The following is a 15,731-nucleotide window of genomic DNA, read 5'->3' on the forward strand; positions in this document are numbered from 1 at the left end:
CCTGTCCACGTCCAGCCCTGTCCACCCCAGGCTCTCTGTCCATGTCCAGCCCTGTCCATCCCGGGCTCTCTGTCCACGTCCAGCCCTGTCCATCCCGGGCTCCCTGTCCACGTCCAGCCCTGTCCACCCCAGGCTCTCTGTCCACGTCCAGCCCTGTCCATCCCGGGCTCCCTGTCCACGTCCAGCCCTGTCCACCCCAGGCTCTCTGTCCATGTCCAGCCCTGTCCATCCCGGGCTCCCTGTCCACGTCCAGCCCTGTCCAAGTCCATCCCGGCCATGTCCGGTCCCGCCTCCCCGGCCCCGCCTCAGCCCCGCCCCTTACCCCAATCCCCGCCCCCTTCTCCACTCGCGATCTCGCGCGACCTCCCCCGCGCGTCGCGTCACGCGGGACCGAGAGGCTGCGTCACGGCGCTCCCCGTGACGTTAACGCTTCCCCGGCGTGCCCCGCCCCGCGGCTGTGAGTGACGGTACGCTCGCCAATGAGAAGCGGTCAAGGCGTGAATGATGCGGCGCGCGGCCAATGGGCGGCGGTCGGAGGCGGCGCCGCGCGGGCCGGGCGGGAGGGCGGGCGGGCCGCGCCTGTCAGCGGGGCGGCGGGATGGCGGCGCTGTACGCCTGCACCAAGTGCCACCAGCGCTTCCCCTTCGAGGCGCTCAGCCAGGGCCAGCAGCTCTGCAAGGTCCAGGAGAGGGGCTGGGGGCGCGCTGCGAGGGGGCTTATGGGGGCTAATGTGGGAGGAGGCTGATGGGAGAGGAGTCTGAGGAGGGCTCTGAGGGAAGTGGGGGGTGATCTGTGAGGGAATTTGAGGGGGGTGGTCTGTGAGAGGCTTTGAGGGGTCTGAGGGGTAAAGGGCCTCCTGGAGCTTGTTTGTGAGGGAGAGCAGCAAGGTTTTTAAGGGGTCTGCAGTCTTAGAAGAACTGAAGGGCTGTTAGTGGGGAGATCCTGGGAGTATTTATGAAGAGTGGGGCCTTGAGGTGTGTGTTTGGGGTCTGTGGGGTAGCAGTGGGAGAGTGTGTGAGGGCCGGCGAGCTTTGGGGAGGTTTTGAGGGGCTGGAGCATGGGGCTAAAGCCCTGAACCTGCTAGGGGGTTGTGTTGAAGGGCTCTTTAGGGGAGCTCATTGTCAGGGGGGCCCGGGGGCACCGAAGGCAGTTTGGAGGTGCTGCAGTGGAAGTCATGGGGCTGGTGTGGGGAACAGAGGGGAGGTGGGAGCTGTTCCTGAGCAAAGGCCTGAGGGGATCTGGAGACCTCTCTAGGAGGTTTGATGGTGTCCTGAAAGGAGTAAGGTGGGTTTTGGAGACAGCCTGACAGGGTGGGGAAGAACAAGATTGGGTGAAATAGGGAACATGGAACAGGAACTGGAGTAGCCTGGGACCACTGAGGCTGGGACAAGGCAGGTGAACGTGGGGAAATCTGGGGAAGCTGAGATGAGAGGAGAGCACAGCCAGATGTACAGGGAACTGGCGAACACCTGAGGCAGAGCTGTGTGTTCCTGCCCTGGGAGCCGGGCTGCCCCGTGACCCTGCTCTGTGGGTGTGAGGCACACCTGGCTCCCCTGTGACACACGGCATTCCCAGCACCCTTCCTCTTCTCTCAGCATGACTGTACAGGGAGGGAATGCTTGCAAATGTGTGTATGTGGTGGGAGTGGAGGGCAGCAGGAGATCTGGGGCTTGGGGAGCAGCACTGCAGCTCATGAAACACCTCTGTTGTTGCAGGAGTGCCGGATTGCTCATCCCATTGTTAAATGCACTTACTGCAGGACTGAATTCCAGCAGGAAAGGTAAATGCTTGAGCTGGGGAGATCCAGGTTTCAGGCAGAATGATCACACCTCGGGAGCTGTAATGCTCCACACCTTCAGTGACTGAGCCTTAACCTGTAGATTGTTGCTGTGGAGAACTTGGGAGACCTTTGGCCACCTCCAAAGATCTGCTGGGCGAGTTGCAGTGTCTGTAGTGCACTTGGATCACACCTTTTGCTTGGGGTTTTTTTTCAGTCAGAGCTCAGATGCATTTTTCCATGAGTTTTCCTCTTGCCTGATGTCTGGTATCTAACATTTATTTCCTGCTGTGTGTCCTCCAGCTGGACTCATGTTTTTTTGTATTTTGACAAGTTGTGAAGCTGTCAGAGGGAGGATTGGTAAATCCCAGGGCTGTGTGTGGCTGTTGTGTGAGGTGTTCCTTCCTGTGTTTGTTGGACAAATATACCTCTGCCCTCTCCTGCCATGACCTCCAGAGCAGAGCCTGCCCTGATGCTGAATCACTCATGCTGCAAATTAGTCAGTGATGAAATCCTGTGTTTGTATGGACAAAAACCGGGTGTCATCTGGAGATGCCTTAATTAAAAGACACCTCCTTTGTAATTTTTGGCCATTTATCCTCAGCCAGATGGGGATGGGAAAAGCATTTTGGTATCTGAGTCGCTAGAGAGGTTGAATCCGGCCTCACCACCAGAGGCAGAGCTGAGAGGAGGCTGGGAGCCTAAGCAGGGATCCTGGGATCTGAGCCAGGCACCCTAAACACAGAGGTTTCATTTCTGTTGGAATGTGTTGATAGAATGATCTGTCCTTCTTCACAGCAAAACCAACACGATATGCAAGAAGTGTGCTCAGAACGTGAAGCTCTATGGCACAGTAAGTGAGGGGCTCAGCCTCCCCAGCCTCTCTTCCTTTCATCTCTCTTGTCTTTGTCCTGCTGAAATCTCAGAGCAGTTTATGGACTGGCTCAGCTGTAAGAGCATGACTGATCAATAATATGGGTCACTTAAATGGCTTTTACTTTTTCTATTCTTTTGGCACAAAAAAGAGCTTTGCATCATTTGAGGCCAGGAAGTTATCTGTTTGACACCCAGTAGAAACAAGACTGTGCTTACACAGACTGAGATTGCTGCAGGAAGCAGTGTTAAATCTTTATTTCCTGCTTGTCTGAAATCTGAAATAGAGATTTTGATTGGTTCTATTTTGTTATTTTTTGTAAAGGTTTCATAGCACTTGATAAATGGTCTGAGTGCCATGGCTAAATACACTTAGCTGGAGGCTAGGGATCCAAATGAAGTTTTGTCTCCTGGATCAGCATTATACTCTGTGTAGAATAAGGAAATAAAAGTTTGAAATTATGGGGAGAATGGGAACAAGCAGTGTACTACTGTAGTTAGAAGGCTATAGCAGTTGTTCTTATTTTTTAAAGCCAAAACCCTGCCAGTACTGCAACATCATAGCAGCTTTTATTGGAAACAAGTGCCAGCGTTGCACCAACTCAGAGAAAAAGTACGGCCCTCCTCACTCGTGTGAGCAGTGCAAGCAGCAGTGCGCCTTCGACCGGAAGGATGACAGGAAGAAGGTCAGTATTTGTGTTAAAGAAGACTAAAAAGGTAAAAGGGCTGATCACATTGATCCTCTCTCCATCTTCTTTACATCTTCTGCAGCGTTTCTGACAGGACATGGGCAAAGGCTTCCCACTGCCAGATGGCAGGGTTAGATGGAATACTGGGAGGAAATTCCTCCCTGGGAGGGTGGGCAGGCCCTGGCACAGGTGCCCAGAGCAGCTGTGGCTGCCCCTGGATGCCTGGGCAGTGCCCAAGGCCAGGCTGGACAGGGCTGGGAGCAGCCTGGGACAGTGGAAGGTGTCCCTGCCATGGCAGGGGGGACTGGGTGGGGTTTAAGGTTGCTTTCAACCCAAACCATTCCATGATTCATATCTCTTGGTTATAAAGTGTTTTCTAGAGTTGAGCTTTGCTCTGGTTTAGAGCTGTTTAATCTTTGAACCCCTGTGTCCCTCTGCCAGATCTTCTAAGAAAGATCTCTTGAATTTGGCCCAAGAGCTGGCAGAGAAGCAGAGACCTCTGAATGAAGTGTGAGGCTGTGAGGAGAGGGATGGAGAATTATATTTGTTCAATAGCCTGAGGACCTACAAGTGTCATACCTCCACCAGGAAACCCCTTCATGGTTTCTGTACACCCTTTGCTCAAACACCCTGAGTGCTGTGTAGGAGCTGTGTCTTCTCGAGGCAAACTGTAAACATCTGTTGATCTGTTGTTTGGAGTGCTGCAGCCATAAAGGGTGCCCTGCTGAGCATCCTGGAGCAGACACCCTTGCTGTTTTGGTCTCCAGTGACTGCCTGTCCATTCAGAGGATTGAGTCCCTGCTTGTTCATATGCAACCCTAAGCCTGAAGGTGCTTCTTGTCTTTTCTGTATTTGCTTTGTGGGCAGAAAAAAGACCAAAGCTTCTTTCTGTCTCCTGTTCCAGGTGGATGGAAAGCTGCTGTGCTGGTTGTGCACACTGTCCTATAAACGAGTCCTGCAGAAGACCAAAGAGCAGTGCAAACACCTGAGCAGTTCTTCCCGAGGCAGCCTGCAGGAGAAGGAGCAGTTCAGTAGGCTCAGCAGTGGCAGCCACTATAACAGGTAACCTTAGGAGGGGTTTGGGCATGGTCTGAGCTCAGGACAGTCTGGCTAAGTCACGCTTTGCTTCACTGTGCTGGTACAGCCTTGTGCTTCTTAGTGATCCAACTTACTGAACTTGTACACTGTGAGAGCAAAGTTGCATTTGTAAAATTTAATGATTAAAATGTGGATTTTAAGCAGGAGTTCTTCACCTACATACTGCTCTGACTCATTGTTTTCTGTTTATTTTTAGTCTCCAGCTACTCTTCAAGGAATGATTTTTTTATCGGTTTAGCAATGGGAAATACTGTTTTAATAGGATCAAAGTGGGTGGGAATATTTATCTGCCTCTCTGTCTTAGACTGAAAGTCATTCAGGTTCTGACATACAATTTCCTCCTTTTTCTAGCCAGAAAACCTTATCCACGTCTTCCATTCAGAATGAAATCCCAAAGAAGAAAGCCAAGTTTGATGCCATATCAGCCAATGGTGACAGGTGAGCCTGTTACATGGGGAAATTGTGGGCGAGTGGTTTGTTTGCTGAGTTTATGTAAGGCAGAGCTGTGTGTGAATAACAGGAAGCCCTTATGCTAGAGCAGAGGCCTTGGGCTTTAAGACCTCGAGGGGTTGTCCTAGAACCTGGCAAGGCAGTGCTACTTGGAACCTAGACATAGATTTGAAGAGGAAGAGAATACTGAGTACCTGTACCTGCTTGGATGGAGCAGGACCAAGGTGGTGTTGGCTGAGCTCCCCAACTGTCAGGAAAACTGCAGCCAAACTAACTTTATCATCTCTCCTGCAGCCACAGGGAGAGAGGGGCTGGTGAGGTCTGCAGGTTTTGTGCTTTTAGGTCTGTCAGACTGATCTGCAGGGAGAGCCTCAGAGGACAGGAGAAGATCCAGACCCACTTCCTATGTCCCCTCCTGCTTTTGGGGGAGAGACAAGCAATCAAACAGCTTTGCTTGAAAGGTTGTGGAGTCCCCATCCTGGTGGTGTTCCAGGCCAGGTTGGATGTGTCATGGAGCAGCTTGGTCTAGTGGAAGGTGTCCCTTCCCATGGCAAGGGGATGGAACAAGATGCTCTTTAGGATTCGTTCCTGCCCAAACCATTCCATGGTTCTCTGATTCTAGCAAAGCATCCACCCCATTCTGTTGTCACACTTGATGCTGGATCATGTTGATGCTGGCCACCTGTGCAGCAGAATGGGAGTCACTAGCAGAAACAGGAGATTGAGATGGATTTGTATTTTTATGGTCTTGTGCATGCATATTTTCATTCCTGCCTTTCCTCTCTGATTCTCAGCGTTCCTTCCTCTCCCGAGATGCTTTGCCCCCTTATCCAGAGGGCCCCGTCCACGTTGGCGCAGTGGGCTGCTTCCCAACAGACTCTCGGGGCCCACCATTGTCCTGTTGCTCAAGGCATTGACATCCTGAAGTGAGATCACCCATTGTTTTCTCCCCTCCCTCCCTGGGAACTGCCTCCTACACGGGAACTGCCCCTCTCAACAGATCTCTTTCTGAACAGCAGGGATTTGGGAGCATGGACCAGAGCACAGTTGGTGCCAAAGGGTTTGTTAAAGACACTGGTCTGGTAATTAATTAATCGCTACCTGCCTTCAGTGTCTCTGAGATCACAGATCTCTCCTATAGGTACTGTTGACACCTTGTCACTGTAAAATGCTCCTGTGGGAAATGCCCTTCCTGGAAGTGTTCATGGCCAGATTGGATGGGGCTTAGGGCAGCCTCATCTAGTGGAAGATGACACTGCCCGTGGCAGGGGGCAGAACAAGATGAGCTTTAAGGTCCCTTTGACCCAAACCATTCTGGGATTCTATGATTCTGTGAAATAGAACTTTAATAATTTTATAGGGCAGTGGCACCCACGGAGAGGTGTGAAATACCTTTTATCATCTGAACAGCATTTTCAGTTAAAAGCTGGAAAAATTTAAGGACTAATTGTGACTTAGGAGCCGTGGCTGAGTGTGGAGGGGTTAGAATTCCATTGCCTTCAGTGCTGGTGCAGCCTGAGGAGAGAATGGAAACAGGGCCCTGGTAGAACTGGTGCAGCCCGTCAGAGAGGCCGCTGCTCTGGGCTGTAGGACAGCATCAGCTGTTTTTATCTCCTCATTAGATCCTGGGCTGAGATCTCACAACTCATTGTAACAGCCCTGCTGGCTTGAAAATACCCGAAAAGCAAAATGACCTGTGCTCTGGGTTGGTCAGCCGTGTGTTTGGAAAGCAGGAGCATGTATTGAAGGAATCAAGGGCCTTCCTTTTGCTCTCATGACAGATATTGTCAGTCTGGCTCCTGCCAAGGCTGTAGGCCTTGCCACAGGCTTTTTTTGATGAGTTCCAGTAACAAACCAAGTGTAAATTTAGCAACTGAAGAGCTTCAGCGACATGCAGGAGAAAAGGCAATCTGAAGCTGCCTTAAATAGACAAATGGCTGCACGTCCTGAGAGGAGTAATAATGGGGGTTCCTTAATGTGGGTTTGGAGTGGCTGAGGGTTCTTTTATGAGAGTGAGCCCCCAAATCCCCCCCCTTTATACAACTACCAGATTGTCCCTCCCAGAGTCACACTGGTGTGTGGGACACATCCTGAGCAGAGAGTAAAGGTCTGCTGCAGCACAAGGGTGTTTGCAGCAGCAGAGTCTGGAGTAAACTGACTCAACCAGCACCTCCTCCCTGCTGAGATCAGCCCCAACATCCTGTACCCCAGCTCCAGCCAAACCTCTGGTGTAGCCCTCAACTGGGCAAAATTTGGGCATGTTTGAGCTCAGTTGACTTTGGCAACACCTTCAGTCAGGGTCCAGTTTCTCTGAAATTACTGCTTCTTTTTGGATATGGTAGAAATTCCTTTACTGTGTCATACTGAATTCCCTCTGTTTACATATTTCAGCATGATTGTTGCTCACAATAGCTATGATATGTGGACAGGGTGATTTCCAGCAGTCATTTAAAGGATATTGAATGGTTTGTTCTGGGTGAGTTCTGGGAGGAGCAAACAGCTCTGTTGCTGCTGCACTGGGAGTAGTTTTCTCTCCCAGTGACTCGCAGCACATCTTGCAGCAGACTTGGTCTTACTAATCCTTCTGTGCTGCCAGTGCCCAGCACACTGGCTTCACCTCCAGCCCCTGCAGCTCTGCTGGTCCTAACTGGGGCAGTCTTGGTGTCCCCATTGTCTGTGCTAATGCTGGCAAAGTGTTTTTATGCTGCAGACTCTGCAGATGAGCACACTGCAGTCCCTTCTCCTGTCACTGCAGACAAGCTGCTAAATTGTACTTGTAACACCAGGCAGTGACAGCACTGCTGGCAGGGGGAGGGCAGCAGTGCCTCAGGATGCTCAGCAGTGAAGTTCATTTGTAAAAGATTCTTATTTGCATAGGAAAGTCCTGGCATAGTTTAAAGCTCTGTGACTTGGGCTGTACTGCACTGAGTGCACTGATTCTATGAAAAAACATAGAATCCCAGAATGGTTTGGGTTGGAAGGGACCTTAAAGCTCATCTCATTCTGCCCCTTGCCATGGGCAGGGACATCTTCCACCATCCCAGGTTGCTCCAAGGCCCCTCCAACCTGACCTTAGACCCTTGCAGGGATCCAGGGGCAGCCACAGCTGCTCTGGGTAAACTCTGCCAGGGCTTCACCACCCTCACAGGGAAGAATTCCTTCCCAAGGAATCTGTCCCTCCCTTCTGGCAGCAGGAAGCCATTCCCCCTTGTTCTGGCACTTCAGGCCCTTGTCCCCAGTTCCTCTCCAGCTCTCCTGGATCCCCTTTAGGCTTTGGAATGGGCTCTAAGGTTTCCCCAAAGCCTTCTCTTCTCCAGGCTGAGCACCTTCAGCTCTCCCAGCTCTTGGAACATCTCCATGGCCTCCTCTGGGCTTGTTCCAGCAGTCCCACATCCTTTTGATGTTGGGGGCTCAGAGCTGGAGGCAGCTCTGCAGGTGCTTTTTGTCTAAGGTAAAATGTGGATGCTGGTTTAGTGCCTGGTCTCTGCTTCTTCATGCCAGCCTGACTTGAATAGCAAAATCTTTAATCTTGGCATTTGCCTTGCCTAATTTCTGCCATTTAACAGGTGTGGAGTTTAAGGCAATCGATTTGGTTTCTGTTCCAATCAATAGAGAGAGGCAGGTGCCTTGGGAACAGCTCCATTTTTGTCTTCTGTCTCTGCTAAAAACAACAGGAGCTCGTAATTTCCCTTTAATTAACAGTGTGCCTTTTAGGCTGTTCAGACATGGAGAGCTCATGTCCCCCTGACCTATCCCAAGGGGCTGGATCTTGAGTTTATTTGTAGAGGAAATGGCTTTTTTTTTGGTTGGTTGTTTTAATTCTTGATCTGTTTGTTAAAGGAAAAGACTAACTTGTGTATGGCAGTTTTCCTTCAAATTTTGGAGTCACAGGCTGCTTCTGTAACATGGGGTTTAAGACCGAGGAATCTTTCATTACTATCTTGTCAGTCTTTAAAAAAATACCAAGGAAGAGGAAAAAAAAATCTGCTTCTTTATTTAGCACCTTAACGCATTTGAAGGGGCATTTTGCAGCAGCTGGACAGGAAAATACCAGTCTGGTATTTTATACCCGTCCAGGAGGAGGTCTCAAGCTGGCTCAGGTTCCCCTCTGGTGGATGCAGAAGCCCCAGGGATGGTGCTCTGTGCAGGCTGGTGGCCCTCCTGTCCCTTCCGTCTCCCGACTGGGTGGCAGGGCTGGCTCTCGCCTTCCTGGCTTTGCTGGGCAGCAGCAGTTGCTGGGCAGGGAATTTTTTCATGCTGGAGCTGCTCAGGGAATTGTGGGCATCCCCTGGCACTCTTTATCACCCCAGGGCATGGCAGGAGGGAAGCGTGCCTGGGCAAAGGAATGGTGTGTCTAGGGATTGTTTTCAGCCAGAGGGAATTAGTGAGGAAGCCTCTTTTCTCTGTGCTGTTGGTTACTGTTGTTGTTATTTTTTAAAATTTATTTCTCTCCTCCCCAGCATATTTGCAGTGAGTGGGAAATTAAAGCTGCTGTTAATAATGTGCTTGCACATAGAAAGTTGCTGGAGCACACAGCATCATCTTGCACAGCCTCCACTTGGGAAAACTATTGGGAAAGCTTTAAAATGGGAGTTGTTCTGTGCTAGTGTGTGGGTATGAACCTCTCTGCCTAGCCCAGAGCTGGATCCAGTGTGCCCAGAGAGCTGCCACATCTTAGTGTGGACTCTGCTGTCAGCATGTTTTAGCCATGCAGGGCTCCTCTGCTCCGGGCTGTCTCCTGCAGACCCTCAGTTCTGAGTTTTCCTCTGCCAGGTTTTCTCTCCCAGTGCCTCAGGGCCATCCTCTGGCTCTCAGATCTGGGAAGCTGCCTCTGCTTTGTTTCCCTCTGCAGATCCCCAGCACAGTGGGGAGCGAGCCTTTTCCCCTGCCACATCCTTACTAACGAGTCCTGTCGCAGCAGACTGTAGTGCTTTTAATTAGAAAATGGATCATTTCCAGGTGCTGGTGGAGACCCCGTGTGAAGTGAGCAGCAAATACTCTCTGCCTTAGGGTACAGGTTGGGGACTGGAAGCTCAGAGGTAGAAACATCCTGGAGAGAGGCAGAATTTTGGGTTGAGACCATGCTTGTTCCACTCTGCTGCAGCTCCCAGCTTTAAAGCTGAGTGTTGACCTACTCTGGAAGCTTTTAAAAAAAAAGTCAGGCTTTGGGTTACCCTGATGATTTATTTCTATTTATCTGATAACAGCCAGACTTGAAGTAATCTTCTAGGTGGAGCTTTGTTGTCTTATTACTGTTCAATTTTTATATAGCAGTTTCAGGTGCAAGTGGCTGGGAGTGTGCTGCCCACTTAGCACGAGGAGGTAAAAATCAGCTTTAGGGATGGAACAGAGGGCAGGGAAAAATCAGGTGGGCTCCCTGGGTCTTGTGGCTGCAGCTTGTTGTATCTTATGGTCTGCATATTCCCATAGCACAGAACTGCATGTGCCTGCCTGGGTCGCTGGTGTCTCCTAGGGAGGTTTGTGATTTACCAGTGCAGCAGTGACTCATGCACAGATAGTTCTGCTGATGGTTGCTCAGATTTAGAGTACCTGGTGGTGTACAGGTGATGTGCTCAGCTAGTTCTCTGTCTTCCTGGAGAGTTTTTCCTACTCTGGAATAATGAAGCTTCTCCCTAAATTGCTTTATCATGGCAGAATCATATTACGAGGTCCAGTATGTTTTTTACCCCTTTTCCTTGCTCAGAAAAATTTAGCTGTTTCCTTTTGCTCTGTTTGTTGAACTTGGAGATTATTTGTTTCTCTTTCATGTCCCCTCCTTGCCAGAATATTTGTTTTCATTCAGTGGGAAGTTCTGCAGTGCATCCAAGGACTGCTTGTGAGCAAAGAGACTTCCAAAGGGAAGTGTAAATTTTAATTATCTCTCTGATTGCTGTCTTCAGCTCTCTGGTTTCAAAAAGGGTCATGAATGATCATGAAATGATTCCCACTCTCCTTTGAGAGCATCCGTGGGAGTTTCCCTGCCTGGTGAAGAGGAGAGTTTTGTTGAGGGCCTCTCCCTGTTTTTTGCTGCAGTTTTTCTCCGGACCTCGCCCTGGACTCCCCTGGCACCGACCACTTTGTCATCATTGCCCAGCTGAAGGAGGAAGTGGCTACTTTAAAAAAGATGCTTCACCAGAAGGATCAGATGATTTTGGAGAAGGAGAAGAAGGTACAGTCCTTGACTTGGCTGACACGTTCTCACAGATCACACTCTGACACAGCCTGGCTTTTTATTTTGGAGTTAACATGTCTGGCTGTTTCCAGGCTGCCTCCTTTCCAAAGCCAAAGAGGCCCTCTGGACCCACCCAGGGGATCTCATTTCATAAAGGGTCATTTCCTGACCACTTTCTTGGAGACCTCTGTGTGTGGGCAAGACTGGGAATAAACATGCTGCTGCTTGGAGAAATGCAGTGCTGGCCCTTGCAGTTGCTCTGTGCTCTCAGTGACACAGTTCTGGTCTCATTGCAGTCCCTCAGCACTGCCAGCATGTCTGTGACCTCAGCCAGTCTCACACGCCTTCTGTAGAGACACTTTCCACAGCAGAGGGTTCTGTGGGGAGGGCAGCTGTTGCCTCTTCCAGCTCACTTGCTCCTTCCTGGTTTCTACACAGATCACGGAGCTGAAAGCTGACCTGCAGTACCAGGAATCACAGATGAGGGCAAAGATGAACCAAATGGAGAAGACACACAAGGAGGTCATGGAGCAGTTACAGGTGACAGCATTGTCAGTTTAACTGCTGAGCTGTGTTGTATCCAGGAGTGACTGAGGACATTCCTGAGCTGTGTCCAGGAGGGACTGAGGACACTCCTGATCAGGACACCCTGTGAGCTACTGCACACAGAGCTCTGCTAATGTTTCTCAGCCGTGTCCTACAGCCTCTGTGCTGCCAGGCAAGCCCCTCCTCAGCTCTGCATTGCATCCCAACCACCATTTTACACCTACCTTGCTGCTCTCTACTCAGGCTCACACTTACTGTGTTTAAAGTGCTATGTTGTGTCCCTTATGGACTAGACAGGAGCCATTGGACTCATTTTACTTATTGCCAAAATCAGGTTTGAACCTGTTTCTCCAGTCTGCAGAACCTTTGTCAGCTCCCTGAGCCTCTAAATCACCTCCCTGTGATTTGTGTGAGCAGTAACCAGAGAGAACAAAGGAACAATTGGCAGTTCTTTTCACCCTGTATCTCTAGTCCAAATAAAGAAGTCCCTGAGCTGATGGAAGCAGGGAGAGCAAGATTCTTGTCATGGCTGGAAACACAGCAGACTATCAGTATGAATAGCTTGAGCCACCGAAGGGATCAGGTCAAAGGGGAAGAAATCAGACACAGAAATGAACTTTGCGCCGTTTAATTACTTTGGGTATACAAAGATCTAAAGCCCCAGCAATGAGAGCTGGGAGGGGATGAGACAAAAGGCTTCTGTTGCCCCTGAGGAAACAGCCCCTCCTCCATCCACACCCACTCTGGGGAAGTATCCCAGTGGAAGGCAGGCTGGAGGCCTCCAACTGTCAGAGTGCTGGTGCCTGCCAGAATCCCTTCACAGGGCATGTGGAATGCTGGGATGTAGTGTGGAGAGGGCTGGGTGTGCTGTTTCTGAAGGTAAAGGAGCATCAGATCCAGGAGCAGGTGTGTCCCAGCCACTTCCCTCTCTTGGGGCTTTCCATGTCTGTGCTCAGCTCATGCTGGGACTGCCCTGAACTCTCTGGTGTCCAGATGTTTTATTTCTGCTGCTATTGGTTGAGTCTCTGGAAATCTTTTTCAATGGCTGCAAAATCAAAGTTCAGATCCTCTCAGTGTATTGTAGGTACTTTGAACTGTTCATAGGATAAATTTTTGAACGGTCTCGTGGGTTCTGTCATTTTGTAGTTGTCTTTTCCTGTGGGGCTGGGATGGGAGAGCCCTCTCTAGGAGGTTAGAGGTGAGCTCAACATCTGTGCCCCCTTTCCAGCTGTGTGCAGGATGTCAGCAGCTTCTGCACAGGGATCCCAAGAGCTAGTGATGATCCATGCCACTAAATACCCATTTCCCCATTTCCAGGCCAAGAACAGAGAACTCCTGAAGCAAGCAGCTGCCCTGTCAAAAGGCAAAAAGCCTGAGAAGTCAGGAGCAATAACCTCCCCTTAAAGCCAAGCCCCCAGCCTGGGAGCTTTCCCCTGCACTAGCCGAGGAGTGTGGGAGGCCTGCAGGATGGCTGGAAGCCCAAACCTCTGTCTTGTGGACTCCATGGGATTCCTGGTGCGTGTTACCTTCTGACAGCATGCTTGAGTGTGGCCAGTTTCAGTCCATGGGGAGAGGTCCCAGCTTTCCTAAATTCCCCCTGAAGTACTGTTTTCTGGAAGAAATCTTTTCCTAACCAGTTGCTACCACTGCCAGCCCTTTCCATGAGCAAACAGGAACCTGCTGCATTAGTGGCTCCTTGCTGGTTCCCAGCCTGCTGCTGTGAGGGAATTGCCATGGCCAGTTGTTCTGCAGATAAAATGGGAGCTGCGTGTGGTGGGAGCTGAATTTTTTTTCCCTTGAACTGTTCCTTCTTCAAAAGAGAGCTGAGAACTCACCAGCCCAACAGGTATTCCTGGAAGGTTGTGCCACTGCTGACAACAGTTGATCCAGCTTTTTGAAGATGCTTCCAAAATGGGGGCCATGTATTTATCTTGGAAGATTTTTGTGTTTTGTTTTGGTTTTTTTCTTATTTTCTCTGTCAACTTGGCAAACCAAACTGCCCGGTTTTGTGTTTCCTTGTTTTTCTGATCAGAGCTTTTGGGTTGGGAGCCAAAGTGGAATGATACAGCCCCCAACCCACCTAGAATTCCCCCACCCGCCCAGTGCCCTGGTTATGTGGTGACGTCTGGGATTTTGATGATTTCTGCAGCTTGGTGTGATCAAGTGTCTCTTACTCCATTTCTTTACACAGAGAGTTCAAGGCTCGGATATTCCCTCTCTTCCCCCTTTCCCTGCCCCTTCCAGATGCAGGGGCCAGGTTGGCTCCAGGAAAGCACTTACTCAGGCAGCAACCCAAGCCAGGGAGTGTTTTTTGGGGCACTCCAGGGATTTTTCTCACTGCTGATTCCAAACCAGCAGGATCAAAGGGCTATGAGAGTTCCCTGTACCAGGGATGTGCTGCCCCAAAACAGCGCGGCTGCCACTGACCCTTACAGCCAGACCAGCTGGGCTGGGTCCCCCCAGGCACCTCTTTTGGGGTGATGGTGGTGGATAAACAGCACTTGGAGGGGGAGCACCACACAACTCCGGGCTGGCAGGAGCTCCTCGACATCCCGAGCGCCAGTCAGGGCGTGGAGAAACATCTCAGGGCTTGGAGACCCCCGGCAGGGGCTGGAGGTAGGTAAGAGAACTCACGCTTTTGCTGCAGGGCGGCTGCTCCGTCAGGGCTTTGATGAAGCTTTTAACTAGAGCTTGTGATTACTTTTTTCATCCTTTTGTTTCTTATTTGTTACTAAAGTTGATTTTACTCAAAGGCACTTTTTTGGGATGATGTTTGCTTCTGGCATGGAAGGAGCACATTTCATTGGACACTGCCATGGGTTTGTTTTTGGTTTTTATAAGAGACTTTTCATGTGAAAACAAGCAAAACCAGAAATTGTTACACTTTGCCTGAGTGTGGCAAAACTCACCCAGTTTTATACTTTTAGAAAATGAAGTGCATTGGTGGGAGTTTTTTTAACTGTGGGCTTTGCTTTTTTCCTTCCCTCAACATAAAGAAATAAAAAGAGGGAGAAAGGCCCTGTAAATACTGTTCAGTAGGGTTTTTAATCGTGATAAATTGCTCCTGCCGTTGCATAGCTGATTTGTAGCACCAACATCGTTTCTTTGTATGTTTGTAATGATGAGATTTTCAAGGGATGCTTTGATTTGTACAAATGACACCTGTAAAAGTGGTTTAAAAAAATCCTCATCTGTGACTGATACTTTGTTTGCTTTGAAAAGGGAAAAAACCAAAACAACCAAAGTACCTCGCCCTGCCTGGAGCTGATTTATCTCCTGCTCTAGGGTTGGGAGTTTGGGGAGTTTGGGGAGACAATATTTTCCCGTTGTTTGCTTTGCTCCTACTTTTTTTTCTATCTTTAAATCCTCCCATCAAGCCTGTTGCTAGGATCCTGGTTACTTGGTTACATCCAGCTTCCCTGGGCCCATCCGGCTGTATCTGACGAGATGTATTCCTGATCTTGGCAAGGGGATACAACTGGCACAGACAGAGGGACCTGCTCCTTTGGCATGGAGGCTTTCCCTTTTCCCATGAGATTTCCATGAAGAAAATTTGGCTGCCTCTCATCTTTTTCCAAGGAAATCTCCAGAGGTCTGGGAGTCTAAAAGGGTTTTAGCTTTGACTGTTTTCCTTATTCATATCCAGTCTCCTGGCGCACATGGAGCATGCTGATCTTTGAGCCGAGCATGTAAGGAAAGGAGACACTGAAACAATCTTCCATGTCTACCTGCCCCAGGTGTTCCCTCAGTGTACCTGTATGGTCTCAGCTGCTTCCCTTCCTTCTCAGAATCTGGGCTGCCCAAAGCCACCAGCTGCTGAAAAAAGCAGGAGTTGTCCCCAGCCAACCTCCCTCCAAGGTAACACACCTTGAGCAATTGGGCTTCCCTTGCTGTTCAGCTTTCCTGGAGCACCAGATTTTTCCAGTCAGCAGGATGGTAACCAGAGCACTGTCAGTCCCAAAATAATTACCCACCCTTGCTTGTTTTTATGTCCCTGGAGAGATTTAAAAGCCATGCAGATGTGGCACTTGGGGACATGGGTTAGTGGTGGCCTTGGCCATCCTGGGGTAATAGTTAAACTCTATGATCTTAGAGAGCTTTCTGAACAGAACAATTCCATGATTCT

General features: G+C 49.9%; 1 protein-coding gene across 3 annotated transcripts; it reads left to right on the forward strand.

Moving 5' to 3' along the window:
• The first annotated feature begins 582 nt into the window (after positions 1–582).
• FAM76A (family with sequence similarity 76 member A) lies at positions 583–14,821 on the forward strand. 3 transcript variants are annotated; one of them, XR_009275691.1, is made up of 10 exons: positions 583–679; positions 1,716–1,780; positions 2,576–2,630; positions 3,184–3,336; positions 4,244–4,401; positions 4,789–4,875; positions 10,921–11,056; positions 11,498–11,599; positions 12,923–13,120; positions 13,259–14,821. XR_009275691.1 is itself a non-coding variant. In XM_058819927.1 (10 exons), the coding sequence occupies exons 1-10, from the start codon at positions 599–601 to the stop codon at positions 13,007–13,009; spliced, it is 1,056 nt and encodes a 351-aa protein (XP_058675910.1). In that variant the 5' UTR covers positions 583–598; the 3' UTR covers positions 13,010–14,821. The 3 variants fall into 3 exon arrangements, 2 of the variants coding, with proteins under 2 accessions (XP_058675910.1, XP_058675909.1); XM_058819927.1 differs by adding an exon at positions 5,682–5,813 and having other exon boundaries at positions 12,923–14,821; XM_058819926.1 differs by having other exon boundaries at positions 12,923–14,821.
• The last annotated feature ends 910 nt before the right edge of the window (positions 14,822–15,731 follow it).

This window comes from Ammospiza caudacuta, chromosome 25 (genome assembly GCF_027887145.1).
Source record: "Ammospiza caudacuta isolate bAmmCau1 chromosome 25, bAmmCau1.pri, whole genome shotgun sequence".
Classification (NCBI taxonomy): Eukaryota; Metazoa; Chordata; class Aves; order Passeriformes; family Passerellidae; genus Ammospiza; species Ammospiza caudacuta.